Below are 21,958 nucleotides of genomic sequence, written 5' to 3'. Positions count from 1 at the left end.
CAGGGTGTGAAAACATTTCCTGAGGCCCACATACCTTTAATGGGTTGCCCTTTATGTTACATTAAACTGAAAAAGCGTGTGTGTGAAAAAAATACCCAGCTCTCAGCTCCACAAATACAGGCTTCATTAGCTCCTGTGACTTCCAACAGGATTACTGGCATGCCAGATTAATACCCAGCAAAATTCTAAGTCTGGCTTGATGTCAGCACTTACTAATATACACATGATACTTGCTTTAATTCCTTTTTATTACAGAAAATATATTGAGTGGCCAATTAATTTCTTAGCCAAGGATGTCCATATGTCTGGTGAGCTTTAGCTACAGTCTGTGGCTTTCAGGAAAAATATTATAAGGCATGATTTAGTTACGTAATGAAAAATTACAGGTTTTTAAAAAAGAATGTACTTACTATGTACTAGAAGGTATGTGCGGAAATAGATACATAATGTCTTTTTTTCCCCTTTGTTCTTACTTTTAGTCTTTTGAAAGAGTTTTAGTAGAAAACAAGCTGCATGGCCTTTCTCCAGCTCTCTCTGAAGCCATCCAGAGCATTTCTCGCTGGGAACTCGTCCAAGCTGCACTCCCGCATGTGCTGCACTGCACCGCAACATTGCTCTCCAACCGAAACAAGCTAGGTTAGTGCTCATGTGAATTTGTTTTTTACATTACTAAAGTTATCACTCAAAATACGATATGTTGATGATCAGGGTGCCGATGTATTCTAAATCTTAGAATCCCAGTTAGCTCATTCTGTGGATTGTCTTTCTTGATCTGTTCTCATATGTAGCAGGGTAACCTGTGAGATCTTCCCCAGTGAAGCTGATGGTCTGATGAGCTGAAGAATCAAAGTAGTTCAATAATATTTTGCTAGTTATTTTCCAGAGATAATAAAACTTTATCAAAAGCCTTACCACCCAGCAGGCATGGGTTCCTTGAAGGAATGCATATTTCTATCAAGGCATGCTGCAGTGGCCAGATGTAGCAGGTATTTTCAACATCTTCAGTACTCTTCTTCTTTTTTTTTTTTTTTTTTTTTAACTTTTTTTTCCCTTCTTTTTATTCAGAGCAATGCATGCGATTCTCAGCAGATAAGTCAATCAGATAATAGTGTTAGAGACAGGTTGAAATCTAACTTACTTTACTAGTCTTTCACTGATTTCAGCAATGATTTCAGCAGGAACTTGCTTCATGAGACATGCCAGTAGGGAACACCAACAGGACAAAGCTTGGGCACCTTGCAGTCCTCACTTGCATTTTGTCTTATTCAATAGAGTCAAACAGACAAGACTGTCAAGCTGACATCTTTTAGGATGACTCTATGTCTGTGCATTCAGTTGCCTTGCAACAGACATCTCGGGGACTGAACTGCAAACACTGTGAAGTAAATGAAGGCTTATGAATTAGGGGGTTTCAAACATAGTGAAAGATGCTGATACTTTTAATGGCAGAATTTTAATTTTCAAATTCTTATCAGGAAGTTGGATGCCCAGTTTTCTGTGCAGCTCTGAAAGTCTCAACAGTGCCATTAATAGAAACCTTGTGAGATACTGTGATGCATTTTTCCATCCAGGACATCAGGATAAGCTTGGAGTGGCTGAAACAAAGCTTCTTCACACTCTTCACTGGATGCTGCTGGAGGCCCCTCAGGACTGCAGCAATGACCGATTTGGAGGAGACAGAGGCTCTAGTTGGGGAGGGAGCAGTAGCGCCTTTATCCACCAGGCTGAAAATCAAGGATCACCAGGACATCCCCGGCCCAGCGCCACAAATGATGATGAGGAGAATAACAGAAGGAAGTTTTTCCAGAATTCCATGGCCACAGTGGAGCTATTTGTATTCCTCTTTGCTCCCCTTGTCCACAGGATTAAAGTAAGTGGAACACTGATGCAGTACTTTTGTGGAGACAGATCTGAGCAGGAAAATGATTCTGCTTTTGTGATCATTACATTTCATCCTACAGCGCACACTGGGTTGGCATTGGAAATGTTTTAACAAGCTGGCAGAACACCACTGCCATCAGAAAGAAATACTTCCAGTCACATGCACAATCACCACAACATCAGGCAGACACAAAGGCAAATAAATATGAAGTGAGCCATTTTCAGCCCTTGGGAATGTCAAAGATCTGTGGTCTTTCGGAATTCTTTGAGACACTGGAACCTACAGAAAGGATGGCAAGGTTTAGCTTGCTCCAGCGATTCTCAGCCATTGCTCAGAAGGGCCTTGCTAGCTTTTCAGAGATTCTACTGTGGGGCTGCCACTGGGATTTGTTGTTGTCATTACTAATCATCTTGACTCTAATTACCAGGAATGCATGATAGTGGTATAAGCATGGCAGTAGGAAAGGCAATTGAGCATTCCTTTGTTCTGAAATTGGAAGCAGGCTGTGGGCTTCCTGTCTACTGGGGTCCTTTTGTTGGTTTTATGCTGAGTGCATCAGCTTTGCAGAGTGGTGTGATGAGGAGACATTTTCTGCATGCTTTGACTCCTGCCTCTTGTCTTCAGCTTCTCTGGAGGGCCACCATTTAGCTTTTATGTTTGCAGGTAGGCCTTGGAAGAGAAACTGGCTTTGGAGAGTAAGTGCTTGGAAAAGGTCTATAAAGTCAGGAAGTGATGGAGGCTGTTATCTGTCCTAATCTTGCCTCATATGCTGCAAGAATTGAAGATAAGAAAGTACAGGAGATAAAGAATAATCTTTTGGTTACAGCAGGTGAAAGCAGGTCTGGAGAGCTGGATTCTTTCCTTACTTCTGCTACTGGGTTCCTGTACAGTATTGCTCGATTTATTTAGCCCAAATTTTTCATACTTGTTTACTAGTTCCACATTTTTTCTGTAAGCTACTGAGAAATGACAGGAAGAAATGTTGAATTCTTTCCAGTGCTACGCACACAAATGTGGGCTGCCCTTTGAGTAAATGAAATGGAACTGGAGGTAGACCCTAGCTATTAGAGTTTAAGTTTCCAATTTTTTCATATTAGTTTTTCTGGGATGTAATTTCCCATTTACTGGATGGGGTTTATAACAGTATCTCAAGTTAACCTTGAAAATCTCTGAGATACTGTAGGGATGAACGTTGAAAAGCCTACGAAAACAGGTATGTTGCTGTCACCAAAGCAAAGCTCAAAAAAGGTACGGTAAATGAGGCATGTAACTGGCTCACTAATTTAGCATTGTCCCCTCTGTGTTTTACAGATGTATAGGTCTCAGGGGAAGAATACTATCTGGTTGGATAACCAAAGTAATTCATGTGCTCAAGGAAGATGATACATGTTTGCACAGGCAGACCTAAATGATGGAATTCTTAACTTCTGAGAGGATCTGTGTATTTAGCAATGTGATTTTAGATGAGGCTTTTGGGGGGCGAGTGGGATACATGTAATCCTGTAACTTAACAACTGTAGATAAAAGTGGTGGCATGTCATCAACAGCTAGTAGTGCAAAGTAAAAATACAACATGTTACTGCTACCGCTTCCAAAAGCATTGCAAGGTGCTCCCTAGTAAAAATAATAATTAAAAATAAGCTTCATTTATAAGAAAGCTTGTGAGCGCATTATGACAAGACAGCACTAATAAAGAATAGGGAACAGAAAGGCTGGAGATGTACAAGCTGTAAGCTCCTGCCATTCCTTCAGCTCTGTCTGCATCATCAATTTCAACTGCTGAGGCATGAGGAGCTGTGTCAACAGGAAACCGTGGTGCAGCTATAAATATGCTGCAAAACCTGCTATTACCATGTTTGTTTGCCTTTTGGGGATAGCTGGACTATACCAACATCAGTGCCTCCTAATGCAGATCTGACCTTAGGTCAAGTAAGTGCATACCTGCACTTTGATGCTGCCAAGATTTACTTGTGTACTACTTTACATGATTTCAGCTACTTGCATATGTAAGAAGATGATGGCACAAGTGTAAGTGACTATGTATTGACATAGCTCAGGTACTAATAGTGCTAATAATAATATTATTATATATGGCTATTTCATAGTAATTTGTTACATTTCGTATTTCCTCAATTTCTAAGTAATGTTTTAAAATTTAGTATTCTTATTCCTTTGGGGCAAGAAGTTCAAATCTTGAAGTGTCAATCCTAAGGCTGAGATTGAATGCTAAATATGCAGTGGTTATATACGGTCAGAAGGGATGCTTTCTGACACAGGAATGGCCTTTTATTTTACAGCTTAATGTCCTAGGAAAAAATGGGGTTCATTAACTAGTATAGAAATGTCATTTGGAAAAAGCTTCCTGTATATTTTTGTATTGAGATTTCTCCATTATATTTTAATAGCTGTCCTTGAAATGTATTGATGTCTGCTGGGTAGTGTCAGTGGCCCTTTAGTTAGCGTATACTGACCACAGAACTGAACATGGTATCACTCATTTCTTGAAAGATCTGTGCATCACAGAAATGACAGTCCTTTAAATGGGAAACAACGTTCTTTTGTGTGAGCTTGTGTGATACAACCTCTGTTTGTCTTTCTAGGAGTCTGACCTTACATTCCGCTTGGCTAGTGGCCTTGTTATTTGGCAGCCTATGTGGGAACACAGGCAGCCTGAAGTTTCTGCCTTCAATGCCCTTGTAAAACCAATCAGGAACATCGTTACAGGTCTGTGACTTTGCTGTGGTAATGTAGCTCCTGAGAGCTGGGAAACTTTTCCTTTGTTTGCCTGATGCTACCTTACGTTCTGTAGCCATCATATTTGAAGGAATATGTTAATCCTGCAGGAACTAGTCAAACCTTTGAGACTAGTTTAAGGATGTTTCCCTTCAGAGTCAACAATTAAATAGGAGATGAGAGAGAAATCACAAAGAGGAAATGAGAAACTCTTCAGTGGAGTTATAATTACCTGTCATCCTCACATGTCTCTTTCACCATATCTTCCCTAGCTCCTAAGAAGGGCAAAGGCAGTATTTAGCAGCAGCCTGACACAGTGGAGAAAGCTTGCCCAGACTGGCATGGGACAAAAATTAACAGTGAAGAGCACTCAGTTGGCAGTGTAGGTTCTCCTCCTATCTAAAACTTGAATTTCACCACGTTATGAAATTAAACAAAGTAGTTTCAAGAGGCTCCAAAGAAGGCATAGGTTGTGAATTTCACTTTTGCATACTGGAAGGGATTGCTTTTCCTTTGTACTTCAGCCATAATGAGACTGGAGCTGGGTGCTTAGGCTTCCAAGCCTTTGTGTCTGGCCTAGTTCTAAAAAACAGGTTTTGCTTTTATGTTTTTAGGCAATGGCTTTGCATAATTCCTGCAAGACAGTGAATTGAAAGTGTGCTGGGTGTATCACTGTAGCATTGCTTGCTTGTTCTCAAAAGCACAGAGCTGTAATTTTCACAGTAGTGAAAATGTAGTACTCTAAATCAGATTTTTCTGATTAATAGCCATTCTGGATATCGTATTTTGTTCTGAAGGCTTTGTGGGTCTCTAGGACAGTTCAGAATTGAAAAGATTCAAGTCTTTCAAATGATTTAAAACCATCTTTGACATCTAGCTCTACCTCTCTCTGCTTCAACTTCTGGAATTAAAAAATAGGATTTTGGCCCTGAAACTAATAAAAGGAATTAGTCCTGAGATTTCCTTGACTGTTGGAATTTTTTCCATAGGTCTGGGGTGTGGTCAGAAAATCCCTAAAGAGTAACTTTAGGAGTAAAGTTGGAAATGAAAGTACTGTTACGTTTTGAAAACATTTTCAGCAGAATGGAAATAGAAATTGGAATGAGGCTCTTTTTATCAAGGAAGATTTTGCTATCTTAGCATTTTTGTCTCAAATTGGGACAAAATGTTAAATTTGCTTATATTTTCCTTCAAGCAACAAAATAAAAAAAGTACTGAAGAAGCTTTGCAATGTTTTGTTTGGAGTCAGTATAATACTAAGTCATATCTGAATAGCTTGCAATGTGACAGGATTTCAAGAACTGTCATCCTAGTCTTTGTGATGCCTTTGTTCTTCTACAGTATTGTTGATTACACTTTCTGCATGACATCTGTGTGTTTCCTGTGATAAAGGCATTTGTCAAATTGTAAATCACAATGCGTTCTGAGAGATGTAACCTAGAAAAGGAGTTGAATATATGTGAACATAGGAGGAGGAAGATCTCCAAAACAAAAAGCACTACTATGCACAGGAAAACACAATTTGATGCCAAATGGATTTAGGATAAAATCTATATTCAAATTTAATTTTAAAGAAATAGAGATTTTCAGTAGACAATGTTGACAACACAGTTGAATGAATTGTGGAAAAATTTAAGCAGTTCTTTTAAATTTTTCTCTTTATGGCTGAGGCTAATGCCTAGGAAGTCTGCAGCAGACAGGTGCTGCTTTGGGTTTGTTTTTGTTTTCTGGTTCATCCTTTCAGTGATACATTTTAATATTAGAGGTGATTCCTGAAATGTCCTCCTTTGCCTTCTTTCCTCAGCTAAGAGAAGTTCTCCCACCAACAATCAGAGTGTGACTTGTGAATCCCCTAATCTGGACAGTGGACATACTGAGGTAAGTTGTATGCTAACATTAGACAAGCTTGAAGAAGGAGCTGAGGGAGGGGGGAAATTAATATTGAAATGGCACTTGCCGTTACCACCCTAAAGTAATTCCATCTCCAGAAATTACAGTTCTTCACAGTTCTTCCAAAAGCTCCCAAACTTTTCTGCAGTGGAACCAAAGGGTATTGAGTATAGTTGTCAGGATCTCCTTGGCTTTATCCTATCTTATAAGATGGAAGACTGATCTTATGTTTTTTCCTGGGCAAGAGCCCTGGCTTACCCTTTGGATTTACAATGCCTAGTACTGAGAAGCCCCAGGCTTAATTGGTTTCTCTATGGTATTACCATGGTATTACAGTATGAGTAATAGTCATGTCAAAGCACAAATTGCAGTAAGAAAATTAACATGGGAGAGATAAATATGTTTATATACCTATTTCCTTTTATTAAAACTATCCAAAGGGACTACAGGTGGTCTGTGAGACAACCCAGCCAGATTCTGTACCTCCAAAAGCCACTGTTTCAACATGTCATCGTGGAAATTCCTTGGATGGAAGTGTATCCTCCCAAACCTCTCAGGAGAGAGGTACTGCGCATCCCAGGTACAAACCCTTCAGTAGAAAGTTAGGCTTTCTTTAGTGTGACTCAATAGTGGAGGTCACAGAAGTCCTTTATCCTGAATATGCTGTTGTCAATACATGCCAAGGGTGCTGGATGTTTATTTCAAACACTTAATTCAACAAATTCCAGTTCTGGGTGATGATCAAGACAGTGATATTTGATATTTAATGTCGCTTTCACTGGAGAAATCTCTAGCTGGCCTGTTGGGACAGTTTCTTTTGTCTTTTCTAATATGTAGGCTTTTTATAATTAAAGGCACTAACAAATAACCTGCAGGTTCTACCCTCCTTAGCTGGATTCAGCCTCAGGCAACCAGTATCTTTTCTGGCTTCCTTCTGATCAAATTTTCTTTCCCTTTAGCAAAGGATTTCTGCAAACCTCTCTCCATTGCCTTCATTATGCCTTCTCTGTACCCTGCTGCTTAGCTTTCTTTAGACTGCTGGCCCAAAGGAACAGATCAACAAAGAAATGCAGCCATGCAAACACTCTCCCAGCTTGCCTTGCAGAGCTCAGGCCATGTTTTTCCAGCATGGCGCTGATAAATTAACTACTTTTAATCTAGATTTGGGCTTTGGTATTGCCATCAGGTAAATGAAGCTGATGAGTGTTTTCAGGGGGTGGAGAGGGAGGGAAGTCTAGCTATATTTTTAGATCTCTATGGATTTAGGGGTGTTACTTAAAGTCCTCCTGAAAATTTTGGTCCTGTTGCTTATCACTTTTGGGAAATGTCATATCCAAGACACTGCAGTGTTTTAAGAAATTGCTTCATTACACTGACCGAAGTGATGCGGGATGGAGTGGGTTTCTGAATATAATCTAGGAACAGCTCTGATATATCACAAAGGGGTTTGGTGCACCCTTTCACAGGTGGAAAGGGCAAAGGTATTCTCTAAGGCTCTGATCCCATCAGGAGGCTTCCCGTGGGATTTTATATTAAGCTTGTTGTCAGTTCTGGGTCTTATTTATGTTAAAGTAAGCCAGTAAAACTGAAGTTGGGGACAGAACTGCCTTTCAATGTGCAAATGCTACTGCTCAGAGAGTGCACAGCCATAAAAAAATAAGCAGCCTTTTAAGAAGACAGAATCAGGTGATCAATTTATCAAGCTGGGTCTGGTGGTTGCCATGGGGATGAAGCTTCAGACAGGCTTTGAAGAGAGCATCATTATGCCTTCTCATTTGCAGGACTCATTGATCAGTTAAAACTGTACAGGGAGCTTTGGTTGCCAAGCAACAGACAACTGGGGAACAAATGTTGTTTACTTACCAACAGCCGCAGTATTCCTTTGTCCTTGGCCCGGGGTTGAAGGAAGGCTGCCTTTCCACTCTCCCTGCAGTTACAGGCAACCAGGAGCCGATTATATGAACACTAGATTTCCTTCTAAATGAAGTGCAGAGTTTAATTTCTGGTTCCTCAGACACTTCTTGAGCAAATGGCTTGTTCCTCAGATCTTGGCTAATTATCCCTGCTCCACTCAGTGAAATTCTCCATTTACGGATGCTACAGTTTAACACTGAAGCAAATAAAGCCACAGCCCTTTTATCTAGCTGCTGCCTTGAACACACAGCCTGGGAGATAGACTTTGCAGGAAGGACTTCAGAGACAAGTATTTTATAAGGAGGAGAACATGCCTTGCTCCAGGGTGTGTTGTGCCTCAGGTTTGCCTATGATGTGTACAGAGGAGCATGAAAGACTTTGTAGACTCAAACACTGATCTGGGTCCTGCAAAGTGACAAGAGAGCAGTGCAACATCCTTTGCAATTGCTACTGAGTTAATGGGCTTTATTTCCTTTGCTGGGATGCTCTGAGTATCTGTCTATCCTTATGGGTTTTTACAGGTTGCACCTATGTGACACAGTCTTGACCGTGACAAAACCAGCCTTCGCATCAGGTTTAGGAGGAAAACTTTGTAGCATATTTCCATTTATCATTGTTTTCTCCTTCATAATTCAGTTCTACATATAACAGCTCATTTTAAAGTCATCAAACTTGTAACACTTTTACCTTGAACACAGCACTAGGGGAGAAGGTTTGAATCTATAGATTCCATATAGTGACATATGCTGACGCAGACGGGCTGATCTGCAGTTGCCAAGTCTCTTCAACATTGGCCTGTGGGGCTGGCAGCAAACCAGCTCCTGCAGGTTTGAGTTCTAGATGCACACGTTCCAAGCCCAGCCTTGCCACCTGCCCACTGTTTCCAAACGTGTAATATGGAGCAAGGTTCACATAATTTCAAGTGGTGTCAGTGTCCACTGCACACATCTTTCTCCTTTGCCAGTCCTATATCTACCTTAGACACACAGGGCAGCTTTGTGGTGCTGGGCAGCAATCCAGCAAAGCACTTCAAGCATGCATTTCACTTAGAGATTCCGGGGTTCCACTGGTCAGTATTGCTGCTTGTTCCTTAATGCTTTGCTGGGCTGTGGCCTTGGACACCTCTGTTCAGAATGTGGTGGAACCCAGCTGGAGATGGGTTTGTCCTGCCAATGATGTTTGCATGTTGTTTAACAGAGTTGATAATATTAATGGCTTTTAAAAAAAAAGCAACCAAACAACCCGATATTCTTGTGATGCTTCCCAAATGCCTGAGAATACAATTCATGGAAGTGCTGTTGATTTTTAAAGAATTCAAAAATCAACAGAAGTACTCAGTTCATAGAGGTGTGTTTTTAACACAGAGTGGAAACATTCAAATTATGTACTTCAGCAGGCAAAACCAAAACAGACAGCTTTCCAGAGTTCCTGCCCCACCCCCAGCATTTCACTGCTTTTGCCATGTGTTTCTCATTCCTCTGACTCCCTTTCACTGCTTCTTTTCTGACAGTTTGTTTCCTAACAGCTAGTGACTAGTCATACAGAGGGTAGATCAGGCCAGTTGAACTCTGCTGGGAACGATGAGGTAGAAAAAATAAATAATAAAACATTTGGAGCATTTTTATTGCAATAAGATTGGCTCTGAAAACAGGTTTGATCCCTTTGAAATCTGAAATCTTTGAAGTCTCCTTTCTGAAGCTTACTACAAGACATCTTGCTTTTGCATGCACAAACTTCTACAATACTTAGGAAATTGTGTACTAAAGCCCATCAGGAAATGACACCATCTGAAAGGCAGGAAAATCATAACGAAGGCTAAAAATGGTCCTTTTCTCTGGCACACCTTGGCAAAGATGCCCATAACAGTAACTTTTATTTGTGTAAGGATCGATTTAATTGGCTTAAAGGGTTAACTGGTGTAGCTGCCCTGCCTGCTCCTTCTTATGTAGGGCCTGATGTGTACAAACGTAAACCATTCCTTAATATTTATTACAAGTATCTGAACAGCAGATGCTCAGAGGTTGAATAATTTGTTCAGCTGGAAACAGACAGTTAGCACAGGTGCTGGAGGCTTATCTTCAGACCATAGTTTAAGAAAGCAACCCTATCCAAGAAAGCACTTAAGAAAGCATGTACTTGAGTCCTCTAGGGAGCTGAAAGCTAAATAGCCACTTACGTGTCTTCAGTAATGCTTTCCTCAGTCAGGGCCTTAGTCCCAAAGGGTAGTGTCAAATATCCCTGCAAGCGCTAGGCGGCAGGCACAGCTGTGTGCACATCCTGGTGATTTCTGCAGGTGGCAGGAGAATGGGAATGGCTTACAGCTCTTGATGAGCGGCTACATTTTAGGCCTCTTTAGTAGAGCTCTTGGGTCTTATGGAGTGGACCAGCATGTATGCTAGGACAGAACTGGTTTCCAGCTAGCAAAGAAAACTTTGTGATATCAAGAGTGGCCCTTTAAGAACAGTTGAACATACAAACCTGACAGATCATCTAGTGGTTCTTTATTCAGAAAGCTGAGCATCTAAGAAGGGCTAAGGAGCCTGATGATTAACATTTGTACTCATTTTTGGAACAGGGTGTCCTTGGTGATCCCGCCATGCCAGAGGTCTCGCTATGCCACATACTTTGATGTGGCAGTGCTGCGCTGCCTGCTGCAGCCACATTGGTCTGAGGAGGGCACACAGTGGTCACTGATGTACTACCTGCAGAGGCTGAGGCATATGCTACAGGAAAAGCCAGAGAAACCACCTGAGCCAGAGATCACCCCTTTACCAAGACCTCGCAGCAGCTCCATGGTGGCTGCTGCACCCTCTCTGGTGAATACCCACAAAACTCAGGTAAGCAGTTACCATCAATAAGAGAACAGCAACTGTTGTGGTGATGCTGGGAAATGATGGCTGGACAATTAGTGAAAAGCACAGCTTTGGTGTTGGTTAGACTGCTCAGAGGTCAGGTGTGTGCATTGATTCAGGAAGAGACTTTGAGAACGATGAGGGATTTTGAGGCAGAGTCTGATGCAGAGTCAGAGCTGATGACTACTGAAAGCTTGAGGGTTGATCTGAGATAGTTCCTGTAGGGTGAACTGTGATACCATTAGTCTTTAATGTGAGAGTATACTAATGTGGCTGTCAGAAGAAATAAGACTGGTTTTTCATTATGGTTGAGCTCCTTTGGTGTAACCCCTCAAAAGAGAGAAAAGGAATTGCAACACTTGGGTTAAATATTTATTAAAATAAATAGGAAAGGCAAACACTTGGGTTAAAATATTGGAGTAGATTTTGCAAATAGTGACAGTAAGCAAAAGTCCTTCATGTTGTTACCTTTTCTGCTGCTGTTATTCTTATTGTGTAACTTTTACCTTTATATTTGCCAACACAACCTCAATAGACATACTGCTGTAATAGGTGTCAAGACTTGCTCCCTGTTTTGCTGAAAAAGAAACTTCAGACTCCTGACCTTGATGCAGTAAATATCTTTGTGTTAGAGCTGAAATGTTTTTTCTTTTGGGTAGCTCGCTGTTGTTCCAGGGATAAAAAGGGGATGCTGCTGTGGTTTCAGTTAATCTGCTTGTTGATTTGTGCTACTTTTAGGTTGTGCACTCTTTTCCTGCCATGTGGGCTTTTAACAGCAAATTCTGATTTACTGACTTGATGAAAATGCCTAACTAAATTTAATACAGATTCTATTTTTGCAATCCAATTTTATGACACACCTCAAGTAAAAGGCTCTATCTTCTGTTATTGTTTCTTTCAAATGTCTTTTTTGAGTCAGAACTCTCAGAATTTTTGGTGTTTTTTCTTAAAATCCTTGCTTTCAGTATTGTAGACCTCTGGCAGTTTTTGACCTGTCATTTCACAAGGGAGAAGGGTGAAATATCTTTTTTGCCATACAGCCCAGATGCTCATAAGTCAGAAGACTAGCATAAACAATGTAAATATTAGTACAGTTATTTTTAAATCTCCATATTGTATAGCCATTCTTACAATTTTTATGAGGGCTGGTGATTACTTGTGGTTTTAAGGGCTCAGCAGCAGCAGTATTGTTTAAACTGTATTATACTTCTGTGTCATTTCTATAAAATGCTGTCTGTTTTATCCCTGTAAAAGCTTGACATATTTTCATAAAGGCCAGGTGATATGCATTACTGTTTAGTTTTAATCTACCTTTGCATGGGGATTTTATAGGATTGCTGTGCATGTGCAGAAAATCCTCCTTAATATCATCTCCTGGGGGGAGAATTGGAAGATGTTGCTGTTGATGTGGTTCACTGTTTCCGTGCGTAAACTGTCCCTTTGCCCTTGCTCATAACAACCTCGTTATTTTGCACATTAGCAAGTTCAGCTACGAGCACAACAGGGAGTGCAGTCAGTGGTTCTCAGTGGAGCGGCAGCATGAACGGAGCTACCTTCCATTGGCACTGTTTGCACTAGTATTGTGCTGGTTCTTTTCTATATACTCTGAGACACTTCCCTCCCTGGCTATTTCTTGCTTTTCCAGGCTGTTTCTCTTGCAGAAGATTCCTTTGCTCAGTTCCTCTTGACTAACACATTTCTGTTAAAACCATTTGGCAATTCCACTGGGTACTTTCTAGCTGTTAATGTGAGGACTCCATCCAGGGCACTCTTCCCTCCAGGGCTAGGTTTGATTGCTTTTGGTAACCTCTGTGTCACTCCTGTGTATTTTTACCGTGCTTCATCAAATTGGAATCCTGTTTAAAAAGGTTTCCAATTTGTTGCACAGAACAGCTGTGATGGAGGAGGTGAAATGGTCTTCCATGCAGCAGAAGTTTCAGCTCGTGCCGTTCTGTACAATGCTGAGGACTGAAATTCGTGCAATGCACAGAGACACCTAGGCTCTCTTTCATGCCAGCCAACTGTAGGGACTTAACTGCTGTTCTTAAATTCAGAGTCTCATCACTCAGGGCTGTCTGCTAGTCAGAGGAGAGAATGCCACCTCCAGAGGGCTAAGACTTGTCATTTTTTTCTGTCAACATGAGGGGTTGTATCCTGAGACTTCACAAGCTCATCTGACACAGGGATATGCTTAAAGCCTACTTTTTCGGTCTAGATCTTAAATTCCTAGCACAATGTCATAGTTTCTGCTCAAAGGTTGATCAGTAACTTCTCAAAAATATCAGCACATTGTGTTTCAGCAGGATAAATTTAAAAGGCAGGCAAAAACTGATTAAAGACAAAAGCAGCTGCCTGCAAATCACATCAGGGACCAGTAGCTTTTTCTGGTAAATCCACATTCTTTCTATTGTTCTGCAGTTTATCAAGGTCACTTCCTCCATCTCCCTAAGCCTCAGCAAAACTTTCACACTTTTTGTTGGTTTCTGTGTGCCTAAAATTATGTTTCAAATATAAGCTTGGGCTAAAGCAAGTTGGGATCAAGAAAGCATGAGAAACATCCTCCATGTATTGCCTAGTAAACTGAACAGCAAAGTAGAAAGATTCAGTGCAGCATGCCAGCACTCCTTGTGGCATAGGAAAAGCAGTACTGGATGGAGTGTTAATGAAATGAATATTAGCTTCCTCTAGAAAGTTACTTTAGTCTAAACATATTTCAGACCTGGCAACATGTGACAAAGGAAACCTGCATTGTACCTGTATGCAGTGAATTCAGTATAAGGACAGGTCTAGGAACTGAAACCTTCAGAGGCTCACAAACCTCTACAGTCTTGCACTAGCACCACAGGGGCAAAGAGCCAAAGCTTAAATTAAGCATAAGACCAATGCAGCTGTAGTGCTTGCTGCAATGCTAATATAAAGCCAAGAGTCTCAAGTGTAATATCTTGAGAGCTGAGAGAAGTACTAATGAGCAAGTAGCCATACAGTCGCGCAGAAGGAAGACAACAGAAACAACAAAATCTACAGAAGCAACTCCCAAACTATTTTGCTTTCTTATCCATCTTATAATCGCCACATGGTGTACAGCACAGAATAGCCATATTTTTAATCAGTCTTCAACAGGAATGCTTGCTTGATTCCTTAAAATAGAGTAGATTTAAGGTGATTCTGTAATTTGCTTTTCTAGTGTTGTTTGCTTGTTACCTACCCTAAGCAGGTTTCAGAACTGGGACCGTGCCTTTCTGTGTGTTTGTATAGCTTGTATCACAGTAGGCTCTGATCCTTACTCTGTCCTTTTGGTGGACGTGAGCCACCTAATAAAACACTGATTTTGTAACTAGCGGACAAAGATAATGAATCTGAAATAAAAATTCATACAATGTTTTCCAGCCAGAAGAGGCCAGAGAGCTGGAAAAGCTCCAAACCAAGCCATGTGGAGTGCTTGCTGGCCTTGCTGTTGAGAGCACCTAGGGCTGAACCTTGATTTGCTGTCTGTGGGATTTTTGTGTGTGACTCCTCCCCTGAATCCTTAGCCTTATATGCAAAATGGTTTAAAAGATACCTTGACTGAGAATAATGGTGAAGAGGAATCTTTCTGTTGTGTGTCTCCTTCATTCTTGTGTTGATAAGAGTAAGAGGAACAACTCAAGTGTGATCTTTGTTTAGTCTGAAAGGTCTCTGAAGAATGTGTGGTCCTCAGTTGCAAACTAACTGGTGCATAAGACTTCAGCTGCAAAGACTGTCACTGGCTTCTGCTGGACCTTCATTGCATAAAACTGCACACATGTATTGCAGAGCTGGTTTTCTCTGTAATATGCAATCTGGCTAGGCAGAATCTAAACCTCCCATACCATAGGAGTCACTTCATCTATCATTGGTATATGGCTATCTCTGGATTGAAAGCAAAAAGGTATTTTAACATGACCCAGTTGTTTAGCAGAACCTTTCTGATGGGCAAGCAAGGAAAAAGAGCATATCCATTGGAAACAAGCTGATATTTAGGCAGGAGAAAATTATCCTGAGGGAACTTGGTCAGGTCGGCTGCACAAACATCTCATGAAAAGTGGCATCAGATCTTTAATGAGAACAGATGGCCAGGAGCTGAGCTTATGCCACCTTTTGTAGCAAAGCCTTTCTTTACAGTAGACAGCTGTAATGCATTTTGCTCCGTGCAGTAGGGGGGTAGAGCGCCCTCTACTGTAATTAGAGTAAATTAGTCTCAAGGTTTTTGCTGTCGTGGGACATTCTGTGCTATATCTACAGAGGCTTTCACAAATATGAACTGTGATGGACAGGCCTTGGAGCACTGTTATTAAAAGTGAAGGCTACTTCCTGATGTAGAAGTCTTGGGTTTATTTACTGCGTAAATATTTATTTTTTTTTTTACAAATCACGTCTGTTGAAGGAACAGTGCTGCTTATTACAGTTCAGTTCCAAACCACATTTTTAAAGGTATATGTTATTAAGGGCATATTCTACTAGATCTTAAATAAAACGCTTCAGAAAAGGTAGTCATTGTGATTGCTTATAAATGTAAACCAAGGCCTCAAGAAGATTGTCAGCTACCCAGAGTTGTATCTGTGATCAGAATCAGAGTGGAGCAGAACATGGCTTCCATGCCACTAGATCATACTGATTGCAATGCCTGAGGCTTTCTGTGGTGGTACAATGTGCTGTACTTTTTTTCTATGGTGACAGAAATATTAGACAAGGTAAATAATTCTAGGAGTTTCTAAATTTTGTTTGTTTGTTCCTTTGGTATTCTTTAAATGTGTAAGTAGTGTTTTGTGTAATGAGTTGAAGATCCTTTTCCTCTACAGTGCTCCTGTGACAGCTCTTGGAAGTAGCTCTTTTCTTTTAAGCTGACTATCCTCTGTTTCTCCTTGTGCTTGTTGTCTTCTTTTGGGAGCTGCAGGATCTCACAATGAAATGTAATGAGGAAGAAAAATCACTAAGCACAGAGGCATTTTCCAAAGTTTCACTGACCAATTTGCGTAGACCAGCAGTTCCAGATCTCTCCACAGACCTGGGGATGAACATCTTCAAAAAGGTGAGAAAATTGTAGTTTAATTTACATATGATTGAGCACTGCAATGTCCTCCAAAGTCGCAGCTGAAGGTCTATTTGGACTATATATTCATGCCACGTGTGAGATTGACATCTCTTTTCATAGGAAGTGATTCCATGTATTATTACATAGGGGATTTTATGCACATTCCAAACACAATACTGAAATCTTTATTCAAATACCTGTCCTGCTGAAACTGCATGAGAGGAGGGTACTCAAACAGTGCTGATTTTTAAGTGCTGGTTCTCAATGTAGTTCCAGCTAATGCCATGAGTTCTGCTGGTTTTACCTCATGAAGCTTTGGCTTTGCAACCACCCAAGATACTTAACAGAGTTTTGTGGATTCTGTAAATCTAGAGAAGGTCTGAGAATGTCATACAATTATACAAGGGCATCCATCCCAGTCTAGGGCAAGACTGAGTTCCTTTAAATTCTCATGTGGTCCCAGAGTGCAGGTAGATGCTGTCAGGGTAAATGGCCAAGATAAAAAAGTGGAGGGTTATACTTCAGCCACACATCTGTGTTACCTTTTTCCCTCAGATGGTAGTTTGCTATGCCTCAAAGCCTCTACCTGCTCTCATATCTGCTCCTCTTCCTCCTGCAGTTTAAGAGCCGCAAAGAGGACAGGGAGCGTGAGCGCAAAGGGTCAATTCCTTTCCACCATACTGGGAAGAAGCGTCAGCGAAGGATGGGGGTACCCTTCCTTCTTCATGAGGATCATTTGGATGTCTCACCCACTCGCAGCACTTTCTCCTTTGGCAGTTTCTCTGGAATTGGAGAGGACCGACGTGGCATTGAGAGAGGAGGATGGCAAACCACCATATTAGGTGAGATGATGTTATCTCTGCCCCAGGTTCTGTGTCATTCCTGTCCTGAGCATTCAGAGAACAGAGGCTCTTTATTTCTTCATCCATCCTATTGCTACCTTATGTCCTTGGCTCTGCAGTTTTATATACCCGTCTGTAGAAGTGGCAACTGTGCTGACAGCAAATCTTGAATGACTTATGCTATAGCTCACTTTTCTCTGAAAACTATCAGCTTTACTGGAATAATAGCTACTGTAGCAACCTGTAGTGATGTCTGTACCACTTGAATACAATTTTCCTGAGTGATAGCAACCATTGCACAACTGCAGCTTAAAATAGATTCAAGGAACGGTTGTATCCCCTTTTAAAGAGAAATCTCTGGAGAAGCAGCAATATAGTCATTAGGAGTATGGCAAAAAATATTCAGTGTCTTCCGCAAGTAAATGTTGGGTACAATATAAATAGGGTATTGCCTCAGATAATGAGGCTTATACTGTCTTGATATTGCAAAGATACAGTGTTTACATCTAAATATTGGCTCCTTTAAGCATCCAGATTTGTCGAACAGTGTCTAGGCATTATTTCTGTTTCACAAACTTACTCCTAATGTCATAGATTTTCATCCTGGCACCCTTTCTTGGAGATGATAGGCAGCAAAGTGATTGCCTAAGGCCATGCCACAGCCTCCTCTTTTTCATTGGCTTAGATAGCATCATTTAGGTAAACTCTCCATTGTAAACATGTCCCTCTTTGGGACGATGAGCTCAACCAAGTGAATTCTTAAAGACTCGTATGTGTTTTGTCAGTGGTTAATATACAAACATCTACAGATTTGTACAGGAATAACAAACATAGTATCCAAATCCTCCTTTCCATATCTTCCATAGCTGAAGAAGTTAGTTAAATTTTGATCTCAGTGGCTTCAGATTCCTATCTTGGCTTAACCTTTTGTTCATTCTTTCTGATATCTCAGTGAAATCATGTATTTCAGATCTGATGGTCAACAGGTCTTGCCTACTTCAGAGACAGTCCCCCTCTTTCAGTAGGTTCTTTTGATTTGTATTTTATTGTATTCTGGGAGAATTTCCTTTGCCTTGGCACTCCTCAACCTAAGATATATATATTCCATTTGGACAAGGGGAGAAGAAACCAAATTCCTATAACCTTCCCCAAAGGTTGGAGTCTTTCAGTGCTGACAATTCTTATTTTCCTGGAGGGTGACAATGTGCTGAGGGGAAGAGCCTTGCAGAGAGTTTGTATGTTCAATCTTCATGTCAGTGAACTCCTGCGAGGTATCCCACTGTAATATTTGGTTCTGCTTCATAGGATCCTGGAAGGCCTTGACTTTTGTGGATTCCAATCCTTCAATTTCTAACCTCAGCTACTTGTCTCCTGCCTCCCAGCACCTGTCAGAGGAGTAAACTAAATATCCGCGTCTTGTCTTCACCCTAGGGAAGTTTACCAGACGGGGGAGCTCTGACACAGCGACGGAGATGGAGAGCCTGAGCGCCAGGCATTCACACTCTCACCACACGCTGGTTTCTGATCTGCCGGACCACTCAAACAGCCATGGGGAGAACACAGTCAAAGAAGGTAAATTTAACACATCAGGAAAGAAAATTTTTACTGAAATCCCAACTCCAAGAAACTGAGGAAGTGTTGCTGTTTCTATGTATGAGTATATGACTATTTTATTTATTTATTTTTGTCCTACCTCTCTTAAGGGTTTTTTTTTGTTCAGTGTAGAAATATCTTGTAAACTTTCATGTTTATCTGGTGCAGTTTATCAAAAAAATTGGCAGTCATCAACAGGGAAAAGGCAGGGTTTGGTGGGGGTTTTTTTGGCTTACCACAACACATCACAGACGCTTGGGCAGAACTTTAGTATTGCTACCTTGTGGTTTCATGGGGAATCTTGTGGTGTTTAATGTCCCTTCTCATTTCACTGCTGCTGGATTGTGCTGAGAATCACAGTTTTTTCTTAATTCTCCTGGTTCCAATTAGAAGCCTGGCTTTGAAATCTGCTCAAAGTGTCCCTGGGGCCCATCTGTCTTGGAGGCCCCTGCAGAAATAGCAATGCCAGTGTGACCATGATGGGAGAGACGGAAGAACCCCTGGTGGGATGAAGTCTGCTCCAGAAGGAAGAGTCTTTCTGTTAGCAAGGCAACACCACCTTTGCCAAACAATGTTAGCCCAGCAGATGAAAGCTCTTTTCTGTCAGCAGAGCTGTCTGCACCAGGGCACTTTGCTGGCACTGCTCCTACTGCCTAAACAGCGATTTTATTTTCTCCTTCATGTGTAGCGCTACTGGCAAAACCTGGTCATAGAGATTGGGCCTCACTTGTGGCAAGTGCAGCCTTAAACCTTGATGAGGGAACAGGATATCATGCACCCCACGGAGCAGAGCACAGTCTGTCTCTGCACAAGCTGTCAGGCAGCATACCTAGGAGGCTACAGATGCACTCATGTGATACCTGCTGTAGCTTTTGAGCTCTCAAAGATCCATGCTATTTTAGCACAACAAATCTGAATAGTCTGAGAGGGCATGGATTTGCGTCAGCTCTAATCCAGCATGGGTGCATCTCCTTCATCTCTGCTCTGTGTCTCCAGGGCAAAGCTCTCCTTCTGGATCGGTTTTATGGAGTCTGTCTTCTTGACCTGCACTCATTCTATAGGACAGTAATCCCAGTCACTACACCAGCTTCCTAGCCAAATATTTTCTAAAAGAGAGCCATATGCAAGGCTTTTTTTTCTAGTTGTACCCCAGGTACAATTGTGCAGCAACTATATGAATAATAGGACAAGTCATTAGTAGCCTATGACTTTGAATAAACCATTCTGGAGTTACAGAATAAGTACAAATATTAGGTATTCTTTTTTGTTGTTGTTGTTGTGGGACCAACTATATCCAAGTATACCGGTCATTCATATTTTCCTGTCTTGTTGTCTACTTTCCCTGGCCAGGAGACATTTGCTAACGAACTAATTTCTTCTTGCTGACACACTGAAAAGCAGAGATGAAAAAGTAGTTGTGGCCTAGGTAGCTGCTCAAGAGGAGTCATGGGCACATGCTGCAGGCATGTATTGATATAAATGAAGAGTCCTTAGTCCTCCTTCCCTATCTCTGTGTGTCCCATCCAGCAGTCAGCTCTATCAGTGATAATGAAATACAGATTCCACACAGGAAATATTACTTTATGCTGAGGTGAGTAGCTCCGGTGCTGGCAGGGTGGGCAGCAGAGTGCTCCAGTGTGGTGCACAGCAGGGTTTCCCAACCCGGGGTAACCTCGGGGGAGCTGACAGACCCACCTGGCGCCCACAGTTCATAGAACAGCAGCTGAAGGGACTTGGGTAGGGCCAGGAGCAATGGCGGCCAAGCCCCCCACATGTAGAAAAGAAGCCCTTGGGCAGTGCTAGTGACCAGCTGCACTGCCAACAGGGCAGGCAAACAGAGCCTGGTGCAGCGGTTTGTGCGGCAGGGCAGGTTCTAAAGCCATGTCAGCTCGACGGGAGCAATGATATCCACCCATCAGAAAGCCATGGCCTCTCTAAGCTCTGCACCCACCGCAACTGATGCAGCTGCCCAGACAGAGCTCCAGTGGGAACACGCAGCCACCCAGATGCCAGGCTGCTGACTGTGCCCTGCTCTCAGCCAGTACTGGGTGGCAGCGGTGAGCACAGCTGTAGGAGTGCACCCGGGTAGAGGACCTCCGCTGACCGAGCTCCGGGAGGGCGTGAGTAGGTTAAGGATTATCAGGGAGAGCGACAGAGACAGAGAGTGTTCAGCATGAGTTGTACAACAATGGTGAATCCTTGACAAAAATTGGCCTGTGTGGCCAAAATTCTGCCACTACCTGAGCTAACCAATTTAAAGTTAAGCTTGGCTATGTCATGAGGTCCTTTGAGCATTGTGGACTTAGACACAACATTGCCTTTCTCACCAGTTAGTTTTGCATTTTGGAGATGGTTTAGACTGTCACAAGTACTATTAGGAACACACCGCTCCATTCTTTTCAACTGGCGTGATGAAATATTTCAAACTGGTGTGACTTAGAAAGCTCTTCCAAATTGGTGCTGCTGTTACCCTATGTTCTGTCCTGCATCCAGCTGCAGTGTCCTTCCTCTTTTCCCTTGCAGGGGCTGTACTGCTTTTAAGACCAGGCACTGGACCAATACAGGGAGCAAAGCTAGCCAAAATCTAATCCCCCTCTTGGATTAGCTTCAGGCTGGCTGAGCTCCCTGATCTACTTAATTGCCCAGTTGACTGAGATCAGCTTAAACTGCCATGGAACTGTACTGCTACGGCAAGCTTGGGATAGTTCTAATTTACACTGGCTTAAAGGAAGAAATGAATCTATTCTTTCATCCCTGTACCCATCATAGGAATTACAAACCTGTATTGTCTTTCGTCATTACAAACTGCATTAAGAGCAGCTCCCTTCTTGTAAACAAGTGCAGTCTCAGTTTTCCATTTCATAACTCTAGAGATGGAAATTTACAGGAAGCCATTTCCCTCCCTGCAGTGCGGTCCCAGATCTCTACCATCACTGTGGCAACCTTCAACACTACCCTGGCCTCATTCAATGTGGGCTACGCTGACTTCTTCAGTGAGCACATGAGGAAGCTTTGCAACCAGGTGCCCATCCCTGAGATGCCCCATGAGCCGCTCGCATGTGCCAACCTCCCGCGGAGCCTGACAGACTCCTGCATCAATTACAGTTGCTTGGAGGATACGGATCACATTGATGGAACAAACAACTTTGTCCACAAGAACGGCATGCTGGATCTCTCGGTAATTGGCAAGGAATGAGGAAAG

At 41.9% G+C, this 21,958-nt stretch overlaps 1 protein-coding gene across 17 annotated transcripts in view; it reads left to right on the top strand.

Moving 5' to 3' along the window:
• UNC80 (unc-80 homolog, NALCN channel complex subunit) overlaps positions 1–21,958 on the top strand; it is a 140,975-nt gene that overhangs the window by 15,352 nt on the left and 103,665 nt on the right. For all 17 annotated transcript variants that reach the window (XM_080398337.1, XM_080398332.1, XM_080398336.1 and 14 more), the window contains exons 3-12: positions 480–636; positions 1,572–1,870; positions 4,483–4,606; positions 6,420–6,493; positions 6,946–7,085; positions 10,995–11,256; positions 16,184–16,318; positions 16,941–17,163; positions 18,595–18,735; positions 21,666–21,934. In XM_080398337.1, coding sequence (XP_080254463.1) covers positions 480–636; positions 1,572–1,870; positions 4,483–4,606; positions 6,420–6,493; positions 6,946–7,085; positions 10,995–11,256; positions 16,184–16,318; positions 16,941–17,163; positions 18,595–18,735; positions 21,666–21,934 — 1,824 coding nt within the window. The remainder of the gene's footprint in view (positions 1–479; positions 637–1,571; positions 1,871–4,482; positions 4,607–6,419; positions 6,494–6,945; positions 7,086–10,994; positions 11,257–16,183; positions 16,319–16,940; positions 17,164–18,594; positions 18,736–21,665; positions 21,935–21,958) is intronic.

Source organism: Falco punctatus (genome assembly GCF_963210335.1).
Source record: "Falco punctatus genome assembly, chromosome: 8".
NCBI classification, from domain to species: domain Eukaryota; kingdom Metazoa; phylum Chordata; class Aves; order Falconiformes; family Falconidae; genus Falco; species Falco punctatus.
The sequence above is the reverse complement of the archived record's forward strand: the minus strand, read 5'-3'. Positions and strand labels throughout refer to the sequence as shown.